Source organism: Mercenaria mercenaria, chromosome 18, assembly GCF_021730395.1.
Source record: "Mercenaria mercenaria strain notata chromosome 18, MADL_Memer_1, whole genome shotgun sequence".
Taxonomy (NCBI): Eukaryota; Metazoa; Mollusca; class Bivalvia; order Venerida; family Veneridae; genus Mercenaria; species Mercenaria mercenaria.
In genome coordinates, this window is record NC_069378.1 from 34,305,047 (window position 1) to 34,329,665 (window position 24,619).

The 24,619-nt window shown below is 36.3% G+C and overlaps 1 protein-coding gene across 1 annotated transcript; it reads left to right on the forward strand.

Moving 5' to 3' along the window:
• The first annotated feature begins 275 nt into the window (after window positions 1-275).
• On the forward strand, window positions 276-23,546 carry LOC128550542 (integrator complex subunit 9-like). Its single transcript, XM_053529776.1, has 12 exons — window positions 276-300; window positions 896-1,000; window positions 4,914-4,963; window positions 5,450-5,491; window positions 10,426-10,468; window positions 10,948-11,073; window positions 14,263-14,318; window positions 15,142-15,291; window positions 18,477-18,662; window positions 19,954-20,067; window positions 22,479-22,535; window positions 23,344-23,546. Exons 1-12 carry the CDS (start codon window positions 276-278, stop codon window positions 23,461-23,463), a joined length of 1,074 nt encoding a protein of 357 aa, XP_053385751.1. The 3' UTR covers window positions 23,464-23,546.
• Window positions 23,547-24,619: the final 1,073 nt, after the last annotated feature.

Below are 24,619 nucleotides of genomic sequence, written 5' to 3' on the forward strand. Positions count from 1 at the left end.
GATACAGTGCCAAACAGACGAGTTGGATCAACAGGAAGAGGTGCACACATGAAATCTATCAACAACCACAAGAAGGCCAAGAAGTAAACACAACTCAAAAAACACAACGGCCCTTTTCAGGGCCACTCTATTTGTTTTAAGAAAGAAAGTACCTTTTCTCTTATTGTCTACTGGTAATTTTGTATAGTACCCTAAATGATGATCTGGTACCTTGGATGGTGATCTGGTACCCTATGTTAAATTCCCATAGGGTACCATAAATTTCCTGGCTCACAATGGGGGCTATGGCATGGCATGATGGTATGGTACCGTACTGGAAGTGATTTGGTACCGGTACCATAAATTCTTTGGCTCACAAAGAGGTCAATGGCTTGGCATAATGATATGGTACCGTACTGGAAGTGATATGGTACCGGTACCATATCATCAGCCTTTACTACTCACAGGGTGTGCCCCCCACTGGTACATTTGCCACAAATAAGGGACAATAATTAAAATGTGTGAAGTGTTAATGGGGTTTAGCCTAAACAAACATTTTATGAAAAGGATTCATTATTCTGAGAATATTAAGAAATATATATATAAACAACCGACATTTTACGCAAATACTTGTACAATGTCATACAGCGCGAGCGTAATTAGCTATTTCGTTTTTATCGTAAATAAATGTAAAACACTACGGGCATAAAATTCAGACTTTTGGCTAGAAGATATAAAAAACTTTAATAACTAAAAAACGGCATTATTTTAAAAACATACTGTAGTGTAAATGTCTGTTAAATTACATACAGAGCTAGCTGCATTCTATTTAACGGACGTTTAAATAGTATGTCGTAGCGGATTTTAATAAGTTTTAAATAAATCTTTGTTCTTAATTTTGCCATGTTGCTTTCAGTAACAAACGTAGAGTATAGACAGTCCACGGTCGTGGCAGCTGTCCTGTTGGATATTTTGTGTGTAAGTCAGGAAGGGAAACCGCGGGTATCCTTTCGGCTCAATCGTAAATTAATAACTTGCATTTAACAGTATTGAAACATTTTTAATTACATCTGAAACATTTTTATTTACATCCATTTAGAACTTAGAACTTTTGACAAATTTAATCGGGAAATTACACCTAAAACATTACACAAAAACCAAAAACAAAAAACAACAACAACAACAACAACAACAATAAAACCGCCACCAATATCCAGATATGTTCTAAAACTTAAGGCCCCTTTTATTATATATAGATCTTAAGGCCCCTTTTATTATATATAGATCTAGTACACTAATTACGATTTGGAACACATTCAGTCTAGGTCTAGGATAAAGATGAAAATACAAAATAAATGTTGGCAAAATTATGTGGATTCACGGGCGTACAGCCGTATAGGTAGCTACGCGCCTGAGACCGTTTTTGAGCTATCAGCATCACAAATAAAAAATCCACTATTTTGGCTATTTCAAGGGCCATAACTCTGTAATAAGCGCAAAAATTCTCAAGAAGAATGCCAAGTTTGCAAGGTCACAACATGATAAAGACTCAAGCAAGGTTTCATGAATTTACATTAAATACTTTTTGAGATAGGCACGTTATTAGGTGAAAATATGCACATTTTTTCAATTTCAGGGGCCATAGCTCTAAAATTATGGGACGGAGCCAAACAAAAAATTGAAGGTGCGCAGATTCATATCATGATAAAAACTCATACAAGGTTTGATTAATTTATCTGAAATACTTTTTGAGCTATGTGCGTCACAAGGTGAAAATGTGAATTTTTTACTATTTCAGGGGCAATAACTCTAAAAGTAGGGGGCGGAGTCAGACAAGTAATAGGAGATGCGCAAGTTCACATCATGATAAAGACCCGTACAAATTTAATCGATTTATATGAAAAACTTTTTGAGCTAGGCGCGTCACAAGGTGAAAATGTGCATTTTTGACTATTTCAGGGGACATAACTCTGAAAAGAGGGGGCAGACCAAAATGAAAAGTAGGAGATGCGCAAGTTCATATCATGTGATTAAGACTCATGCAAGGTTTCATGAATCTATATTAAATACGTTTTGAGGTAGGCGTGTCACAAGGTGAAAATGTGCATTTTTTTTACTATTTCAGAGGCAATAACTCTAAAAATAGGGGGCGGAGCCAGACGAAAAATAGGAGGTGAGCAAGTTCATATCATGATGAAGGCACATGCAAGCTTTTTTGAATATGTATCAAAGACGTTTTGAGCTAGGCGCGTCACAATGTGAAAATGTGCTTGTTCGCTATTTCAGGGGCAATAACTCTAAAAATATGGGGCGGCGCCAGACGAGAAATAGGAGGTGCGCAAGTTCATATCATGATAAAGACTCATGCAAGGTTTCATCAATTTATATCAAATACTTTTTGAGCTGGGCGCTTCACGGACTTCGGACGGACGCACGCACGGACAAGACCAAATCTATATCCCCCCAACACACACACCACTCATGGGGGCACAAAAATACGAACTTGCAAAACAATCATGTATTGAAAATAAATTTATTCATGTTTTTCTAGCATTTTTGTAAGCTTGTATCAGTAAACTTACAAAATTCAATAGTTTGATCTCAAAATATCAGTCTTTTCTAAACTATTTTCATTATAGTGCAATTATATCTAAAAATGTTCTTATGGAAAGGGAGAGACATTTATAAACTGGGTTTATGAGACACTGTCCCCGTCACATTAACGACTGCCATAACTACAAGATACAATGCAAAGTTCAATGTTCCCTTTGATATAAAATATCTGAATATTTAAACTTACCTAGCAGTTTTTACTAAACTTGTAATGGTATTAGCAAGTCCTTCCCCATTGTTCTTCATAGACTCTGTGCGAGTTGTCTTTACTCACCTTTAAATAGATATATCAAACCTTAGTACGATGCATGTGAAAGAAACTGGTTAGTTTCAAGTAAGTACTTAAGTGACACAGATACAAAGTAGGTTTCCGACTTGACCTCACAATGTTCTGGTCACATTGTTGATGCACAAGACCATATTCATTAAGCATCTTATTTGAAAAACTTATTACTATCAGAATTTTAAAATTTTTGTACAATTTTCAGTATCGTTTATTTAAAAACCATTCTTGTGCCTTACTAAGCTTATATTTTCAGCAAAGAGAAACATGGAATAGATTATCCGCATTAAATTTTAATAGAAAAATTACTGAAACCATAGACATTGGTGTATAAATTTTGTAAAGAAATATCTCAAAACATTACTTTCCTTCTGAGTATGAAATTCTACTTAGAAAAGAACTCTTAAGTTTAGATATAATTTAATGCAGATAAACAAAAGATGGCTATTAAATATAACTTTAATACACATATAAAATAAAATTATATACATACAAGTCTCTTTATAATTCGTAAGAGAACTTTCTGTTTCTTGGCATCTGCCTTTTTTAGTGCTTTACTGTAGTAATCCTGGAATAAAACAATAGACAAAAACTGAAAATAAATTCATTCAAAACTTCTATTCCAATATAAATATGATACACTGTACCCATAACTTTTTGGTTTGTTCTTTTCTTATACGCTTCCCAAAAAAAATGGAATTTCTTGCCAATAAGTCAATAATTTAGGCAGCAATCCAAAAGTCCATAACTTTTTGTTTTAGTAATTTTATTTTTTATTTATTTTTTTTTTTTTTTAATTTTTTTTTTTACAAAAGTCAAAAAACTACTTTCCCTCATTTGAGGAAAAGTCGAGTAAAAAGTTATGACCTTTCAGCTAGAGTCCACTGGATCCGTCAAAAATTTCAACAAAGTACTTTTGACATTACCCGTCAAACCACAGATAGTTTGTAATGTGAAATTATCAATTTTCATGGAAGGGATTAATTTTTGTGAATGTCATGGATGCATTGGCCTACAAAATTAACATCAAATGAACTTTTTTAATATTCAAAGGTTAAAATTCTTGAGTTCAAATCCACACAAAATGGACATTTCAGCAAAAACGTTGAAATTTCAGGCCCATTAAATCAAATGATTTCACATTTTTTACAAAATTCACAAAAAATTAATCCGCTACACAAATTTATGATTTAACAGTACAAACTGTATTAGCGGTTTGATGTGTAATAGTCAAACATATAATTTCCTGAATTGTTTATGGATCCAGTGAAATATTGCTGAATTGTCAAAACAATTTATTGCATTTGCAAATAACATCAGTATGTGTCATCGAGTAATAATGAACTTCAAAATCCGCAAAGTAAATTTCTCCAAAAATAATACATTTGTCTATTATTAACTGCTACCTTTTAGTTACAAGAAATTTGCTTTTTAACCCTTATTATGCTTGACATGACTGATTGTGCCTTTGCGACCAGAGTATATCATGATCAGCCTGCACATCCATGCTGTCTGATCATGATCTGCACTGTTCGCCATACAGTCAGTACCTTTTTGGTAAACATTCCTTTTAATAGTTAATGATACTGCTCAAATTAAAAGATGGACAAGTTCATTATAAAAATTTAGTAGGGTAAGGTTTAACATTGTATATACATGTAGAATAAGAGTGTTTCACTTGAAGACAATTTTTATTACGATTTGGTTTGTCCCAGAAGGCAATATCATTGTGAGCTGTATATTGGACATACAGTATGAATGCTGTTCTTTGTGTTAAAACTGATCATTAATATTTTAACCTGAAACATTATGTTCATACATTTTCAGGCATCGAATGCTTTATTCATATTGTATACTACTATACATGCGCCCATATTATATTAAACAAAGTGGGTTATTCAGTTCATTTAATTATTTGATATGATATATAATATTACATTGTTGTCAATTCTTACAAAAAAGTTCTAATAACATAATCAACGTGTTTCAAGTTCTCTACTTTTGTATTTTTAAGATTTCATTTGTAATGTGATTTCAGGTTGTCATCCTCGAAACAGTCTTCCAGAGCCTCAATTCCCTCATGCTGGGGTAAAAATAAACATGTAATACCCCTATATTGTTCTCTTCCAAACAGTTCAAAGCTTGTTTTCCAAAGCCTTCATTCCCTCATGCTGAGATATGAATTAACATATAACATCCCTATATTGGTCTCTTCAAAATAATTCAAAGCTTGTCTTCCACAGCCTCCATTCTCTCATGCTGAGGTATGAATTAACATATAACATCCCGATATTGCTCTCTTCTAAACAGTCTAAAGTTTATCTTCCAGAGCTTCCATTCCCACATGCTGAGGTATGAATAAACATATAATACCGGAGTATTGTTCTCTTCAAAATAGTTCAAAGCTTGTCTTCCAGAGCCTCCATTCCCTCATGCTGAGGTATGAATAAACATAAAATATCCCAGTATTGTTCTCTTCAAAGTTATTCAAAGCTTGTCTTCCTAAGCCTTCATTCCCTTATGCCGAGGTATGAATAAACATATAATACCACAGTATTGTTCTCTTCAATATAGTTCAAAGCTTGTCTTCCAGAGCCTCCATTCCCTCATGCTGAGGTATGAATGAACATTATATTTTAAATAGTATATGCAGTTAGTGTAGCAGTGTGAGGAGTTGCAGTCTTGTATATGTACACGTCAGACTGGAATCAGTTAACCTATATCAGAATGTGCAAATTTGTAATAGAAAAACACCTTGCCATCAAAGCTTACAAAAATACATGTTGGAACTGTAGAAAAGCCAGACTGGATTAAAGCGATCATCTTAAATTGAAAGTGATGCTGAATAGTCAACATAAAGGGAATCATGATGACCACTTACCAAAATTTCTAAGGGAAAGCACTGGATAAACCATATAGGATATAATACCAGTGTTATAGTTTTCGATATAAATCGATGTAAAATAAAGTTGAAACAGTCTATAAAGGTAGCTGAGACTCATTACTTCCACAAAGTCTTAAATATTTGCCATCAGTTGTAAATGCAATGACACATTCTGTTTTTCTATCTGTAACAAATATGTGTTGCTTCTAAGCATCAAGGTAAAAGTATGCAGGTTGTTTGAAGTGTGGATTGTCAGTCCCTACAGCTGTAATGGTTTTGACACATTACCATTGGCTTGCAGAATAAGGATCTTAGCCGGATCAGAACAGGCAACAAAAACCTTTCTTTATAATGTATTGCTTCGCACTGAGCTTGTACCAGAATTACCTTCCTTTAAGTTATTTGATTTTAACCTTTACAGAAGACTATACTCTTGCCTTAATAGGGTAGTGTAATGGCCAATATGAGTTATGGTACATTTATCCCAAGGGCTAGAACTGAGTATTTTTGTAGCATATATCTCACCATCATATACTATCTGTGCATGGTTTTGTGGTGGATATATCATCACTGAATAACTCGGTCCCAAAGTAGACTTTTTCAAAATTCTAAATTTGTCATAGTTCTCTAATGTAGTATTTGAACATGTGTTTTGAAATAATTTTTCTCATCCTTGTTGAGAAGCATTCCAATTTCAGAAACATTTTTAAAAATGTTTCTGATGGGATCAGTTTCCTTAAATTCATGTTTTGACATCATTGTCTGTCACAATTTTTCACTAGACTCAGCCTCTTTTACACTTGTTTCATCTTTGCAGTGTCTGTTTCAAATGTATTTTTAGCTTCTGCCTTGATTATTTCTTGCAGCTTACCAAAGTGTTCATTTATTGCTTTTTGAAGACTTTCTTTTTTTTCAGTTGAAACTTATACAAAAACTTGCTCCTTTTAACATTGTCTTTTGCTTTTTTTCTTCTGGTTTTCAAGCATATCATCAATTTCTCTGATTTAATTACACAGATCTTTGTATGTCTGTGATTCCATCACTCTTATTGTAGCCTCAGAAAGGCTACATAGATCTTCACATGGTTTATGTTCTAACAACATACAAGAGTTGCAGTCAACTGCCTTGTGTGGTTTACAGTAATATTTTATAGTCTCACCTTCATGTTTCCTACACATTTCAGATAAATCATCAGAAACTTTCTTCTTTGGCATGTCATCTTTATTCAGTAGTCTGTGGTTCCTCATAGGTATAGGTCTGCAATGGCATTCGTAGCAGGCCTTACACAAGTAATGTTGACAGTCCACAAAAAATCCATCTGCCTTCAACATTTTCTCATCTTCCTGACAAGGCTCACAGAATTTTTCAGTTTGAGCTTCTTCGTCTTTACATTCTTCAAAATCTACAGCGGGATCACTGTCATAAATAAAACTGTCTAAAGATTTGCATTCAGCCATTGTTTTTCTTGGCACACAGTCACTTATTTCCTCCTTTTAAAACATTTCTTTATAGATTTGAAGTCTTACGGAACTTAAATGACTATCAGCAACAAACTGAAACAGAAATTTCAAGATCCTTATCTTAAAATGATAACCCAGTTATGGTGAGTAATGTAGTTAATGATTATGCAAGACGTTTCTCCTCAACACTGACATTTTAATGTTGACTCTGTCTTGATTATGTTGATTCTGTCTGGATTGGCAATCAGTAGGCAAGATAAGAGATACTGTAGCCCTTGAAATGTTGCAGGCAAAATTACAGGTACCTGAAGCACATAATGTAAGACTGCTCACAAACTGCTTAAAATAATCAGTTTGTTCTCCTAAATGCATTTTCAGTCAACCATGTTTTATGAATGTGAGCAAATTTCACAATATAGGATTAGCAAATATAAACCACTGTAAACTATTAATGTTTCAGGGAGAAACTTTGAAGCTGACTACCAATGAAAACTACAAACTTTCACATTTCACAGCCGGTGGTTGTTTCGCGACTGTCAAATTTTGCAGAAACACACTGACTGAGAACTTTAATAGCACAAAACCATGTCTAGGTTTACAGTAAATAAGCTGCTGTCAGATTTTTATTGTAATAAGCTTAATTCTACAGAACCTTATTGATTAGCAATGGTTTTTGATCTGCATGTAGCTAATCACTGTGACCGAGGACCATATGTTAAGATATTGTCATTTTTCTAGGCTGATTTACATTAAATATTATGGTCTGAAATTGAGATTTTTCATATTTTACGATATTTAAAAGAATATACAGGCTTTAATCTGTGATTTTCAATGTTATTATTTACTACTTTATGTTTTAAACATCCCCTCCACCTTCCCTCCTCCCCATTAGGGCCAGTAGATCAATACTCATGGTCACAGCAAGATTGCTTCTGATCAATGATAAGAGAGCACTTACATGTGTCAGACTTTGTGTGATAATTGACTTTGGTCAGTAGAAGACACCAGTAGTTTTAGGGGCTTAAAACAAATTTACCTCAGCAGTTTGTTAGATGAGTGCCTGTGATCGGAAGATAACCCCTATTGTATAAGAGATCAGTTTTCCAAAGGACAAGGTTACATACTTATGACAGCTGATTGAAAATTACACTTCAAATTTCCTCTGACAGGACATCATAGGGGTATTTGTGTTTGACAACAGCTCTTACCAAAATCTGTTTCGCATGAACCAATGGTCAGTTAGTTTATAACCAGACCGTAGTTTTGGCCCTTGACTGTAGAATTAAGCTTTAAGCTTAAAGTGTCTAAAAATTTGTGTGGCACATATCTCATAAAGTATTCTACCTAGAGTCATGAAACCTTACAGGAATAATATTCAGCATGTGATGCTATGCAGATGGTGGTTGGTTTTGGATTTCACTCTGCAACACAAGGGTTATGGCTCTTGACTTATTCAAAAATATAAATTAAGGGCATAAAAGTTTGTGATGCACATATCTCAGAAAGTATATAAAGTAGAGTCGTGAAACTTTATTGGAATGTTATTGAGAATGTGAAAATGTGCACCAGAGGTTTCCTCTGGAATTTTCTTCCTTCACACCTCTCCCCCACCCCCACCAAAAAAAAAAGTTTTTTCAGTTCCTCTAACCCCTTTCTTCCCCAGGTAGTGTGAAAGTTATCTTTTGTCTTGCATTGTCAACACGTAACATGTGACCATACAGTGACAGTGAGTATGAGCAAATGATTCCATTGGACACACATCTAGTTTCAGTTAATTATGTCTCCCACCACACAGTGGTGTGGGAGACATATTGATTTACTCCAGTCTGTGTGTGTGTGTGTGTGTGTGTGTGTGTGTGTGTGTGTGTGTGTGTGTCACAAAGCTTGTCCGCACTCTAAGTCGAATATTTCTCATTTGACCTTCACCAAACTTGAACAAAATGTGTTTGACATTAAGACCTCAGCCAAGTTCGCCAAATTGGCCAAGACACTTCGGAATTATGGCCCTTGACAATAATTAATGAATCACCTACACTAATAAAAATGCTGAAGTCTTCATTCTCAAACATGCACCAAAAACCATTCATCTTGTCCGCACTCTACGTCAAACATTTCTTATCCGATCTTCACCAAACTTGAACAAAATGTGTTTGCCAATAAGACCTTGGCCAAGTTCGATAACTAGCCAAATCGGCCGAGGTTCTTCGGATTATGGCCCTTGACAATAATTAATGAATCACCTAGACTCGTAAAAATGCTGAAGTCTTCATTCTCAAACATGCACCAAAAACCATTCATCTTGTCCACACTCTAAGTTAAACATTTCTTATCCGATCTTCACCAAACTTAAACAAAATGTGTTTGACCATAAGTCTTTGGCCAAGTTTGATAACTAGCCAAATCGGCCAAGACACTTCGGAATTATGGCCCTTGACAATAATTAATGAATCACCTACACTCATAAAAATGCTGAAGTCTTCATTCTCAAACATGCACCAAAAACCATTCATCTTGTCCGCACTCGAAGTCAAACATTTCTTATCCGATCTTCACCAAACTTTAACAAAATGTGTTTGCCAATAAGACCTTGGCCAAGTTTTATATCGTCCCAGGGCCTTCGGAATTATGGCCATTGAAAATAATTAATGAATCACCTAGACTCTTAAAAATGATGAATTATTCATTCTCAAACATGCACCAAAAACCATTCATCTTGTCCGCACTCTAAGTCAAACATTTCACATGCGATCTTCACCAAACTTTAACAAAATGTGTCTCGGCCAAGTTCGATAACTAGCCAAATCGACTCAGGCACTTAGGAATTATGGCCCTTGAATTACCAAAAATCAGCCTTTTTACACTTGTCTGCACTCTAACTCGAATATTTCTTATCTGATCTTCACCAAACTTAAACAAAATGTGTGTAATCATAAGTCCTCTTCCAGTTCGATAACTAGCAAAATTGCACTTCAGAATTATGGCCCTTATTGAATTTACTCTTCAAAGGTATATTTGTTGTGACTAAACAGTATAAAAACACCGACTTTAGTGTTTAGATGATTAGGTAGTTGTGGGAGACATGCGCTTTTCTCAAAAGCAGCTCTAGTGTTTATATTTGTTATGACCTCATAGAATTACAGGCTACGTAAAACTTTGTAAACATAACTTTTCCCTGGAATGTATATATTTTTGAACTTTATTTTCAGCTTGTTAGTCTTGGAAGACTCAGACACTATAACAACATCCATGGTAAGTTAAAAGGCCATGTAACAACATCAGAGTACATGTATTTGTCATTTAATTGGTCAGATTGCATCATCTTTTGCCATGCTTGCGCGAAGAAACAGTTCCATCATATTTGATATAAATTTTACAATAAAGAACATATTAGAATCGAAATAATTTATAGTTGCTATAAATTATTTCTTAAATAAATTGCATGTCAAACAACAATTTAAGTTAAGATGTTTAGTTACAAATTATAGCAGCTACTGGTATTTTAGTTTGTTAGGTTTATAAGTTTTTTTGTCAATCATCATGGAGCATATACAACTCACCCAGGATTCTCACCTACAACTTCTCCACTGAATATTTTGTTCCCTACTTACTGACCTAACTAAGCAAGTTTCTGCTGTGGAAAACCTTGCCAAGACTTTCACAAACAACTTCTCCACTGGGTGTCCTTTGTCCTTCTGCAAGATGATTATTACAAGTTCCTATTGTTTCAGATATGCAGAATGATTTCAAATGTCCTTGTATTGTGTTCACTGGTCATCCATCATTGAGGATAGGAGATGTTATTCATTTCATAGAACTTTGGGGAAAGTCTTCAACAAACACTATTATATTTACAGGTATACAAAACATTTTATACTTTTATTAAAACCATTTATATAATAGACATACCCTTCCAAGGCTACATACTGAAGACCGCCTAGGAAATGAGAACGATCTTGTTCGCAGCTCGACATATTGTTTGACAGGGTGAGTTGTCTGCAGGATGTTATTTGTCTTGTGATTGAGTGAGGTAAGCCAACTTTTGTCTGTGACATCTTTTAAGCTCACCTGAGCACAGAATTCTCAAAGTGAACTATTGTGACTGGTCATTATCCGGCATGGTGTGACATGCCATGTCCGTCAACATTTGCCTTGTTAACACTCTAGAGGCCACATATTTGACCCAATCTTCATAAAACTTGGTCAGAATGTCTGTTTAGATGATCTCTAGGTCCTGTTTGAAACTTGGTCATCTGGAGTCAAATACTAGGTCAGTAGTCCAGATCAAAGGAAAATCTTGTTAACACTAGAGTCCACAGAGTAGGTTTGAAACTCATGAGAATTGGTCAGAGTGTTTGTCTTAATGACCTCTAGGTCAAGTTGGAATCTGGGTCATATGGTGTCAAAAACTAGGTCCCCCAGTCAAATCAAAGGAAAAGCTTGTTAACACTCTAGAGGCCACAGTTGTGACCCAATCTTTATGCAACTTGGTCAGAATGTTTGTCTAGATGATCTCCAGTTCAAGTTTTTACTAAGTCATGTGGTGTCAAAAACGAGATCAGTAGTCCAGATCAAAGGAAAATCTTGTTAACACTCGAGAGTCCATAGTTTAAGTTTGAAACTCATGAGAATTGGTCAGAGTGTTTGTCTTGATGAATTCTAGGTCAAGTTGGAATCTGGGTCATATGGTGTCAAAAATTAGGTCACCTAGTCAAATCAAAGGAAAAGCTTGTTAACACTCTAGAGGCCACAGTTGTAACCCAGTCTTTATGAAACTTGGTCAGAATGTTTGTCCAGATGATCTCCAGTTTAAGTTTTTACTAGATCATGTGGAGTCAAAAACTAGATCGGTAGTCCAGGTCAAAGGAAAATCTTGTTAACACTCATATAGAGTCCATAATTTAAGTTTAAAACTCATGAGAATTGGTCAGCATGTTTGTCTTGATGACCTCTAGATGAAAGTGGAATCTGGGTCATGTGGGCTCAAAAATTAGGTCACCTGGTCAAATCAAAGGAAAAGCTTGTTACACTCTAGAGGCCACAGATGTGACCCAATCTTTATAAAAGAATGTTTATCTTGATGATTTCTAGGTCAGGTTTGAAACTGGGTTATGTGACGTCAAAAACTAGGTCAGTAGACCAGATCAACTCTGGTGAGCAATGTAGGACTATTATGGCCATCTTGTTTTAAGTATAATGAAAGAAACAGTGCTGAACCTGGTCATGGATCTATTATATACACAAATGTTGAACTTATTTCAATTGAACAATTTATATTTAATCAGCAAATGTTTAAAATTTTTAGCTCACCAGAGCTATTCTGATTGTTCACCGTCCGGCGTCCATCGTCCGTCATCCGTCCGTAAACTTTTACTTAAAACAACATCTCCTCATTAAACCGCTAGGCCAATTTCATCCAAACTTCACAGGAATGTTCCTTGGGTGAAACTCTACAAAAATTATTCAAAAAATTGAATTCCATGCAGAACTCTGGTTGCCATGGCAACCGAAAGGAAAAACTTTAAAAATCTTCTTCTCAAAAAGCAGAAGCCCTAGAGCTTAGATATTTGGTGTGAAGCATTGCCTAGTGGACTTGTACCAAATTAATTCAAATCATGACCCCAGGGTCAAAATTGACCCTGCCCCAGGGTCAAAATTGACCCTGCCCCAGGGGTCACTTGATTTTACATAGGGAAATCTTAAAAAATCTTCTCAAAAACCAGAAGCCCTAGAGCTTAGATATTTGACACGTAGCATTGCCTAGTGGACCTCAACTAAAGTTGTTCAAATCATTACCCCGGGGTCAAAATTGACCCAGCCCCAGGGGTCACTTGATTTTACATAGGAAAATCTTAAAAAATCTTCTTCTCAAAAACCAGAAGCCTAGAGCTTAGATATTTGACATGTAGCATTGCCTAGTGGACCTCAACTAAAGTTGTTCAAATCGTTACCCCGGGGTCAAAATTGACCCCGCCCCAGGGGTCACTTGATTTTACATAGATTCCTATAGGAAAATCTTCAAAAAAAATTAAAAAATAAACCAGAAGGCCTAGAGCTTAGATATTTGACATGTAGCATTGCCTAGTGGACCTCTACAAAATTTATTCAAATCATGACCCCCGGGATCAAAATTCACCCGCCCCAGGGGTCACTTGATTTTACATAGGAAAATCTTCAAAGAATTCTCTAAAAATAAACCAGAAGGCCTAGAGCTTAGATATTTCACATGTAGTATTGCCTAATGGACCTCTACAATTTTTTTTTCAAATCATGACCCCCGGCGTCAAAATTGACCCCGCCCCAGGAGTCACTTCATTTTTTACATAGGAAAATCTTCAAAAATTTTCTAAAAATAAACCAGAAGGCCTAGATCTTAGATATTTGATTTGTAGCATTGCCTAGTAGACTTCTACAAAAAAAATTCAAATCTTGACCCCCCCCCCCCGCCCCCAGGGTCAAATCGACCCAGCCCCAGGGGTTACTTGATTGTACATAGGGAAATCTTCATAAATTTGCTAAAAATAAACCAGAAGGCCTAGATCTTAGATATGTAACATTGCCTAGTAGACTTCTACAAACTTTGTTCAAATCATGACCCCCGGGGTAAAATTGGCCCCACCCAAGGGGTTACTTGATTGTACATCGGAAAACCTTCCAAATTTTTTTAAAAAATCATCAGTTTGACATTTGAAACATGTAGCTCATATTACTCAGGTGAGTGATCCAGGGTCATCATGACCCTCTTGTATATTTTTTGTTTTGGTTATATGATATCAAGCTATGGAATGGTAAAAATGATAATAAGAGACATTTCTAACAAAAGAGTACCTAAACCAATTAACTGTATATATTTACTTTATATTCTTGATAACGATAATCCAACACCTTGTATCTGACACAGGCTGATGTTAAATTTTGTGCCCCATTTGGTTGTACCAACTGTTGGCATTGGCTGCCTAAGTAGTTCATTGATTTTCTTACTTATTTCTTTGTTAAGACAGACAGCATTTAAGGAATGAATTATAAACATTTTACATATATTTCAGAACCAGACTACCCATATTTAGATGCTCTAGGACCATTCCAGCCAATACAGATGAGGGTAAGACCTGAACATATCAGTTATAGACTTTTGTTACTCTTGTTTCTATGTAAATAATTTTTTTCAAATGTAAATAGAAATGTAAGTGGAAACTTCAACATCGTATTGAATTTAGTTATTGGTAACAAAACTGATAAGAAAAAGAAATCGGATAAAGGCCATTGTTATCTTTGATTTAGATCTATTGCACTGGCCTAAGTAGACTTTGCTTCTTTCAAACCCATGTTTAGGCATTTCAGAATAAATTTTGTTTGCAACATTTGACTTTTTAGGCAAAGCATGTAAGAAATTCATAAGAAATTAAAAACTTCAAAAGATTTTTGCTTATTAAGCTATAAAGAGAAATTTCTGTTGATTTCATTGTGTAAGTCTATTTTAAAACAAACAAAGTTAGAAATTGAAAGTCTCAAGGTTGTATTTAAAGTTTTGAACGTAAACATTGTATGTAAAAGCTTGAATATATGACACAGTTTTTTTACAATTTTTTTCATTTTCGTCAATATTGTGTGGGACATTTTGCTTTAGGCAGATAAATTAGGTAATACTTGTTAAAACCATTTATTATAGAGGCATGAAAAGTACAGATAAAGGAGCACGTTTAACTGTTTTGCTCCCAGCCGTCAACATGTTCTGACTCTTTTGTTACGAGATTTTTCTCAGAATGCAAATACTTCAAGAAAGTATTCAGGAAAAAGAACAGTTACTTGAATTGATGGTATCCAGACAGAGTTTTGCCACTGTGCATTTCAGAGAAAAAAATGAAATAGATAAGATATTTTCTTTAGGAAACACGAGCCTTAGTGATATTTTGTTTACTCTTCAGGTATGTTACTGTCCAATAGACACCAGTTTGAGTTTTTCTCAAGCCAACAAACTTGTGAAAGATCTGAGACCTCAACATCTAGTTGTAGCTGAGAGTTACACCACCCCACCCACTTCAGTGTCACAGAGACCAGATCTGGTTATTAGCTCTGTAAGTTATTTTGTTATTTGTTGGGGTGTAAAATTTGTGTTGTTGTTCTAAGAGTTTGCTTTATACAAGTTATTCCATTTTTATGCGCCCACTTCTGTTAGATTTGCCCTTGTCCGTCCTTCCATCCGTCCATCCTTCCGAGAATGTTGTGTTGCGCCTAGCTCCAAAAGTATTTGACGTAGAGTCACAAAACTTTACAGGAATATTGGTCAGCATGTGTAGTTGTGCACCTGGGGTTTTGCGTCCAGATTCATTCAATCATGTATGAGTTATGGGCCCTGATTTTGTAAAAATAGGTCATTTTAGTGTTGTGTCGCGCCTAGCTCCAAAAGTATTTGACCTAGAGTCACAAAACTTTACAGGAATGTTGGTCAACATGTGTAGTTGTGCACCTGGGATTTTGCGTCCGGATTCATTCAGTCGTGTAGGAGTTATGGCCCCTGACTTAGTAAACAAGAGGACCATGATGGTCCTGAATCGCTCACCTGTCCCAACATGACCCAGTTTTGAACTGAGCATGACGTCGTTTTTTCTATTATTTGACATAGTGACCTAGTTTTAGAGCTCATATGACCCAGTTTTGAACTTGACCTAGACATCATCGAGATAAAAATTCTGACCAATTTTCATGAAGATCATTTGAAAAAATATGGCCTCTAGAGAGGTCACAAGGTTTTTCTATTATTTGACCTAATGACCTAGTTTTTGAAGGCACGTGACCCAGTTTCGAACTTGACCTAGATATCATCAAGGTGAACATTCTCACCAATTTTCATGAAGATCTCATGAAAAGTATGGCCTCTAGAGAGGTCACAAGGTTTTTCTATTATTTGACCTAATGACCTAGTTTTTGATCGCACGTGACCCAGTTTCGAACTTGACCTAGATATCATCAAGGTGAACATTCTCACCAATTTTCATGAAGATCTTCTAAAATATATCGCCTCTAGAGAGGTCACAAGGTTTTCTATTTTCAGACCTACTAACCAAGTTTTTGACCGCACATGACCCAGTTTCGAACCTGACCTAGATATCATCAAGCTGAACATTCTCACCAATTTTCATGAAGATCCATTGAAAAATATGGCCCCTAGGGAGGTCACAAGGATTTTCTATTTTTAGACCTACTGACCTAGTTTTGGACCGCACATAACCCAGTTTCGAACTTGACCTAGATATCATCAAGATGAACATTCTGACCAATTTTCATGAAGATCCATTGAAAAATATGGCCCCTAGGGAGGTCACAAGGTTTTTCTATTTTTAGACCTAATGACCTATTTTTTGACCGCATGTGACCCACTTTCAAACTTGATCTAGATATCATCAAGATGAACATTCTGACCAATTTTCATGAAGATCCATTGAAAAATATGGCTTCTAGAGAGGTCACTAGGTTTTTCTATTTTTAGACCTAATGACCTAGTTTTTGACCGCATGTGACCAACTTTCAAACTTGATCTAGATATCATCAAGGTGAACATTCAGACCAACTTTCATGAAGATCCATTGAAAAATGTGGTCTCTAGAGAGGTCACCAGGTTTTTCTATTTTTAGACCTAATGACCTAGTTTTTGATCGCACATAACCCAGTTTCGAACTTGACCTAGATATCATCAAGATGAACATTCTCACCAATTTTCATGAAGATCCATTGAAAAATATGGCCTCTAGGGAGGTCACAAAGATTTTCTATTTTTAGACCTACTGACCTAGTTTTGGACCGCACTTGACCCAGTTTCGAACCTGACCTAGATATTATCAAGATGAACATTCTAACCAATTTTCATGAAGATCCATTGAAAAATATGGCCCCTAGGGAGGTCACAAGGTTTTTCTATTTTTAGACCTACTGACCTAGTTTTTGAAAGCACGTGACCAAGTTTCGAACTTGACCTAGATATCATCAAGATAAACATTCTGACTAATTTTTATGAAGATTCATTCGTAAGTATGGCCTCTAGAGAGGTCACAAGGTTTTTCTATTTTTAGACCTACTGACCTAGTTTTTGACCGCACGTGACCCAGTTTCAAACTTGACCTAGATATCATCAAGGTGAACATTCAGACCAACTTTCATACAGATCCCGTGAAAAATATGGCCTTTAGAGAGGTCACAAGGTTTTCCTATTATTTGACCTACTGACCTTGTTTTTGGTGGCACGTGACCCAGTTTCGAACTTGACCTAGATATCATCAAGGTAAACATTCTGACCAATTTACATGAAGATCTTTTGAAATATATGGCCTCTAGAGAGGTCACAAGGTTTTTCTATTTTTAGACCTACTGACCTAGTTTTTGACCGCACATGACCCAGTTTCGAACTTGACCTAGATATCATCAAGATGAACATTCTGACCAATTTTCATAAAGATCCCATGAAAATTGTGACCTCTAGAGTGGTCACAAGCAAAAGTTTACGCACGGACGACGGACGACAGACGCTGCGAGATCACAAATTCTTGCCTACCTAGCGGGGAAAGTATACATTTATCCGAGCACGCGCCGGGGATAGATATTCCTGTCTTTCCCTAGGGAAAAAACCTTGTCTAAAATAGCGTGCACTAAGGTGACGTCACATAGTACTGGTACCATTGTGACGTCATAAACTTTATAAATAAAGTCAGGAAATACCCAAACCTATTTGTCTCCACGATCTATTTTGAACATGATAGGCAAGAAAAATGATCTAACATGTCTGCCTGTGTAAGACAGCTGTTTTCCCTACCCTCGGGACAGCATGGATAAAAAACCTCGCTAACGCTCGGTTTTCCATTCCACACTATCCCTCGGGTAGGGAAAACCCCGTCTTACACAGGCAGGCATGTAAGATCCTTATAATCTCACCTTGTCACTTTGTGACAGGTGAGCTAAAAATTGGTCATTTTAATGTTGTGTCGCACGTAGCTCCAAAAGTATTTGACCTAGAGTCACCAAAGTTTACTAGCATCAATACCCCTTACAAGAATGAATTGATACTAATACAGATGTAACCTGTGACCATTCCTCATCTTCAAACATCACCTGACCTCAGTTTGACCTTGACCTCATTTTGGACTTAGGTGCAAAATCTATCGACAAGGATGCCACTAGGGGCATCAAGCGTTTATTGAATGCAGCTCCTTGTTTGCAACTCAGTTTAAGAACATGTTGATAAAATCTTTGTGATTTTATTTTTTTGTAGGAATCTGCTCCTATTACTTACAAACAAGGGGAGGTAATCACTCTACCAGTGAAAAGGAAGTTTGAATGTATAGAGCTGGATCCCACTTTAGCAGCATCACTGGAACCAGTAGAAATAAAACCGGGCTCGGCAGTATCTATGGTGAATGCTTCATTGGTTGTCAAGGACAACAAATACATCCTAGAGGTAAGGAGTATGTTTGGAATCATTTTCGGTGATTATCTGTGAAAATTATTATATGTGGAGGTCTATTTAAGTTAAATTGTTCACAGGTGACTTAATTCAAGGGAGAATAATATAGAAACCTTGTTATTACATTGTGAACTTGTGCAAGTGGTTATCTCCTCTTATTGAACAATCTGTCATATTAGAATACATATTTTGAGGGTATATGTTTAGAAGCTAGGAAAAAAGTTTGACGAAATCGGACTTTAAAGACTGCATCAAGTTTTAGAAGCCTCGATGGTCGATTGGTTAAGGTCACTGACTTTGAATCACTTGCCCCTCAATGATGTGGGTTTGAGCCTCAGCTCAGGGTGTTGAATTCTGCATGTGAGGAAGCCATCCAGCTGGCTTACGGAAGGTTCTACCCAGGTACCCGCCCGTTGTAATATAATGCACGGAAGGGCACCTTGAGTCTTCCTCCACTATTAAAGCCAGAAAGTCGCCATTTGACCTTTAATTGTGTCATGTCACGTTTAAACCAACAAAATCAAAAACAAAGCATCAAATTCAAGAAATCGCAAAAATTGAAAATAAAACTTGTATCAAAGTTTAAATTTGCAATATTTTACATAGATGAAAAATAGAAGTATTTAGCCAAGTTCTTTAATAATGACCATGTTCACTGAATAATTACCTCCTCCTCCGGACTATAAATAAATAACAACAGAAAAAATCTGCTGGCAGGATAAAAATATTAAAAAATCATTCGTTCAACACTATTTATCAGAACAAATCTGGTATCGTAATTTTCTTTACTTAAACTTAATAAATATGAAAATGTGTATTGAGAGATTATGGATTGTTGACCTCCTATTGTAGATAGGACAGAGACGCAAAATTGGTAATTTATAGCTTTCATTTAGAAGGATTGTGATCATGTAGTCAGATTGTGTACTTTAATGAGATCCTGTAATTTAGTCAGAATGTGTAATTTTAAAGTAGTCAGATTGTGTGCTTTAGTCTGATCATGTAGTCAGATTGTGTAGTTTAGTGAGATCCTGTACTTTAGTCAGATTGTGTGCTTTAGACAGATTGTATACCTTAGATTCTGTACTGTAGTCAGATCGTGTACTGTAGTCAGATCCTGTATCTTAGTCAGATTGGACATACATTGCTATGCTATATACCAAATGTTCTGGAGTTTAAAGTTTAACATCCCTAGTCACCATATTGCATACACTGATCTAGCGAAAATGATAAAATAAATACTGTATATTCAGCATAAAAGCTCATAACCTGAACCATATTTCAGCCTTTACCCACAACAGACCAGAAGAAACAGAAGACTGGAGATAAACCAGTCAAGCCAAAATCTTACATATTTGGAAGCCTCAATACCAAAGTGTTTGTTGATACACTTTCAAAGGTATGTATTTGTTTTGTTCTGTGTTTACAGTGTTCGTCAAAGACAGCCACTAGAACGAAAAAGTTCATTCATTACTTATGGCGTTTATTGCAAATTTTCCCTCTTTTACCAGACTAGATGAAATTTTACGAGACATGTCAGGTAGTCGAGACGTATTTTGTGAAATTTGGTTCTATCTCTTGGGAAGAGATAAATTAATTTTGTTTATCTTCTTTTTAACTTAGTTTTAGTTAGTTCCTTTGTTGTTTTTTACCCCTTTTTGCTCATTTTTAGCTTGACTAACTGATTTTTAATCCCCCGCCGTGGCGGAGGGATTATAGGAATGGTCTGCGTCCGTCCTTCCGTCCGTAACAAAATCGCGTCCGGTCCATATCTCATAAACCCCTTGAAGGATTTTCATGAAACTTTGGTCAAATGATCACCTCATCAAGACGATGTGCAGAACCCATGAGTCAGCCTTGTCGGTTCAAGGTCAAGGTCACAACTCAAGGTCAAAAGTTTGAGCCTGCCATTTTGTGTCCGCTCTATATCGCCTAAACCCCTTAAAGGAATTTTATAAAACTTGGGTCAAATGATCACCTCATCAAGACGATGTGCAGAACCCATGAGTCAGTCATGCCGGCTCAAGGTCAAGGTCACAACTCAAGGTCAAAGGTTTGAGCCTTCCATTTCGTGTCCGCTTTATATCTCTTAAACCCCTTGAAGGAATTTTATAAAACTTGGGTCAAATGATCACCTCATCAAGACGATGTGCAGAACCCATGAGTCAGTCATGCCGGCTCAAGGTCAAGGTCACAATTTAGGGTCAAAGTTTTGAGCCTTCCATTTTGTGTCCGCTCTATATCTCCTAAACCCCTTGAAGGATTTTCATCAAACTTGGGTCAAACGATCACCTCATCAAGGCGATGTGCAGAACTTATGAGTCAGCCATGTCGGCTCAAGGTCACAACTGAACTGAAGGTCAAAGGTTTGAGCCTTCCATTTCGTGTCCGCTCTATATCTCCTAAACCCCTTGAAGGAATTTTATAAAACTTGGGTCAAATGATTACCTCATCAGAACGATGTGCAGAAATTATGAGTCAACCATGCCAGCTCAAGGTCAAGGTCACAACTAAGGGTCGAAGGTTTGAGCCTTCCATTTGGTGTCCACTCTGTATCTCCTTAACCCCTTGAAGGATTTTCATCAAACTTGGGTCAAATGATTACCTCATCAAGAACTCATGAGTCAGTCATGTCAACTCAAGGTCAAGGTCACAACTGAAGGTCAAAGGTTTCAGCTCTGTATCTCCTAAACCCCTTGAAGGATTTTCATGAAACTTGGGTCAAATGATCACCTCATCAAGACGTTGTGCAGAATTCATGAGTCAGCCATGTCAGTTCAAGGTCAAGGTCACAGCTAAAATCAAAGGTTTACCCTTTCACTATCCATAGCAGTGGCGGGGGATTTAGCTTTCAGACTGCCTTGTTTTTTTAAAAATGGCAGAGCTTTTGCCATCCTTTCCTCGGTGTCTGCAACACAGAAAGTTTGTATGTTAACAGATTTCTCAAAAACTACCTGACCAAATAGTTTCAAACTTCACACATGTCTTTGATGTCATGAGTTGACCTCACAGGACAAGTAACATAACTCTGACTTTAATTTTATCAAAATTATACCTCTTTTTAACAGAGAAATGATCGCATTATGTGTAAGTCTGTTTGTCGGAAACAGTTTCACTGAATGTTTTCCGACTCTACACACATCTTTGGCATCATCAGCTGACCACAGTTGACAAGTTTTATAACTTTGAGTTGCATTTTGGCAAAATTGTACTTACATTATTTGGTGAAAATGTTGCATGCAAGCAGGTTTCTCAGGAACTATAACTGGGAATGCTTTCAAACTGTTCAGCATCATTAAATGACTACCAGTATTCTAAACTAGGCCCATATATTTGACATACACAGAAAAGTTTTCCTATTTTTAACCTAGTTTATAAAATTATCCCCCTTTTTCAACATAATTTGGTAATGCTTTTGTATGTGAGCTAGTATAATGTGTAAGGGTCACAAATAGTCAAGCATGCTGTTATTAGATATCTCTTGTGTCTTTCCCAGTTGACATTTTGTATTCAGTTTGATCTGCCAGTATGAGAATCGTAACATAAAATTAACATAAACAGTAATGAATGCCAAAATACTGTAAGTTTAGAAAATAAAAAATGCTTGTAAATTATTGGACATCTTTTTAAATATGGAAATTCACTGTGAATTACTTACTGTTCTATCAAATATACAGGTAGAATTAGAGATTAGAGTTTATATTAAAATGTCTGTTTTGACTACAGAAGAATAACTGACTGTTGTTCTCTTATAACAGTATTTTCTCTGCTTTAATATCAACTGAGGATATTTGTATTTTATTATTTCAGCAAGGAATTACAGATATAAAACTTGAAGAGAGTGATGACGGCTCTATAATTCATTTGGTATGTGCTTAACTGTAACTTTTATACCCCATTTAAAGAGATAAAAAGTATCAGTATTGTGAAATTGCTGTAGACTGCAAATTTTTGTTGACCTTTATTTTGCCATTTAATTGTGTTTGGATTTATTCTTTGATAATATGTAGTACAATGTACCACTAATTGAAAATGTACCCTGCAAATACAATATTCTTGAAAACATTTTTCTACAACCACGACCTAGTAGTTCAAAACGGCCTATTAGATTTTTATTCAAAAAATTAGGCATGCTGGGAACCACTAGTAGGATGTTCAGCTTTACTGTAAAGATGTTTTAGTGTTCATAATTCTTAAATATAATGTTTCACTAGTCTTCTAAAATGTCGAAATGTAACTAAAAGTTAATCGACTGTTAGCTCAATTGCGTGTTAAAGTTTCGAAAAACTGGGCCCTACAAGTTAATAAACATTTATTTATTTATTTATTTGGGTTTTACGACGCACCAACACAATATAGGTTATATGGTGCCAAACAGGACTTCGAATTTTGGTTCCACACGTCATTTACATGGAAATAAAAACATGAGGTATGGAATTAAAACTTGCATACCTGCTGGAATCACAGCAAAACTGCAAAACCAAGTGTTAAGACCCTATAAGTCGCCTCGTACGATCATGAAAGGGTAAGGCAATGGTTCCAATTCTTTTCATACACAGATCGTCCCAGAACCACATGGGGCTAATAAACATTTAGAAAGAGAAGATCTAGTTAGATTATTATCACTAACATTTCATATTATATTAGATTATCATGTGTTTCTATTGTTTTACAGCCAAATGACGACACATTGATACAAGTGGAGCAGGGATCTACACATATCATGTGTGGTGGAGACGAGAATGTGAGGATCAAAATCAGAGACACTTTGTTACAGTGTTTACAGAAATTATAGCAGAATCAGCGAATCAGGATTTAACACCTCTCCTAGAAGCATGACCGTGATAGCTGAAACTGTGACAGGTGTGGCAAAGTTTTGAAGAAACAGTTGGGATGGGCATTTCTTGCTGAAAGCATGATTTTAAACTATAATAAAGTACTGGTACACAATTATTATGCCCCCTTCGAAGAAGGAGGGGTATATTGTTTTGCAGATGTCGGTCGGTCTGTCTGTCGGTCGGTCAGTCTGTATGTAGACCAATCCGTTTCTGGATGATAACTCAAGAACGCTTGGGCCTAGGATCATGAAAGTTGATAGGAAGGTTAGTCATCACCTGCAGATGACCCCTGTTGATTTTGAGATCTGTATGTCAAAGGTCAAGGTCACAGTGATCCTGACTAGTTAAACGGTTTCCGGATGATAACTCAAGAACGCTTGGGCCTAGGATCATGAAAGTTGATAGGGAGATTGTTCATGACCAGCAGATGACCCATATTGATTTTGAGATCAGTATATCAAAGTTCAAGGTCACAGTGACCCTGAACAGTTAAACGGTTTCCGGATGATAACTCAAGATTGCTTGGGCCTAGGATCGTGAAAGTTGATAGGGAGGTTGGTCATGACCAGCAGATGACCCATATTGATTTTGAGGTCAGTAGGTCAAAGGTCAAGGTCACAGTGACCAGGAACAGTAAAACGGTTTCTTGACGATAACTCGAGAAGGCTTGGGCCTAGGATCAGGAAAATTGATAGGGAGATTGATCATGACCAGTAGATGACCCTATTGATTTTGAGGTCATTTGGTCAAAGTTTAAGGTCAGATTAACCAGGAACAGTTAAAACGGTTTCTGGATGATAACTCGAGAAAGCTTGGGCCAAGGGTCATGAAAGATGATAGTGAGGTTCATCATAACCAGCAGATGACCCCTATTGATTTTAAGGTCAGTAGGTCAAAGGTCAAGGTTACAGTGACCCGGAACATTTATATTGTTTCCAGACAATAACTTGAGAATGCTTGGGCCTAGGATCATGAAACTTGATAGGGAGGTTGGTCATGACCTGTAGATGACCCTTATAGATTTTGAGATCTGTAGGCTAAAGGTCAAAGTCACATTGACCCGGAACAGTTAAACACTTTCCAGACGATACCTTGAGAACGCTTGGGCCTAGG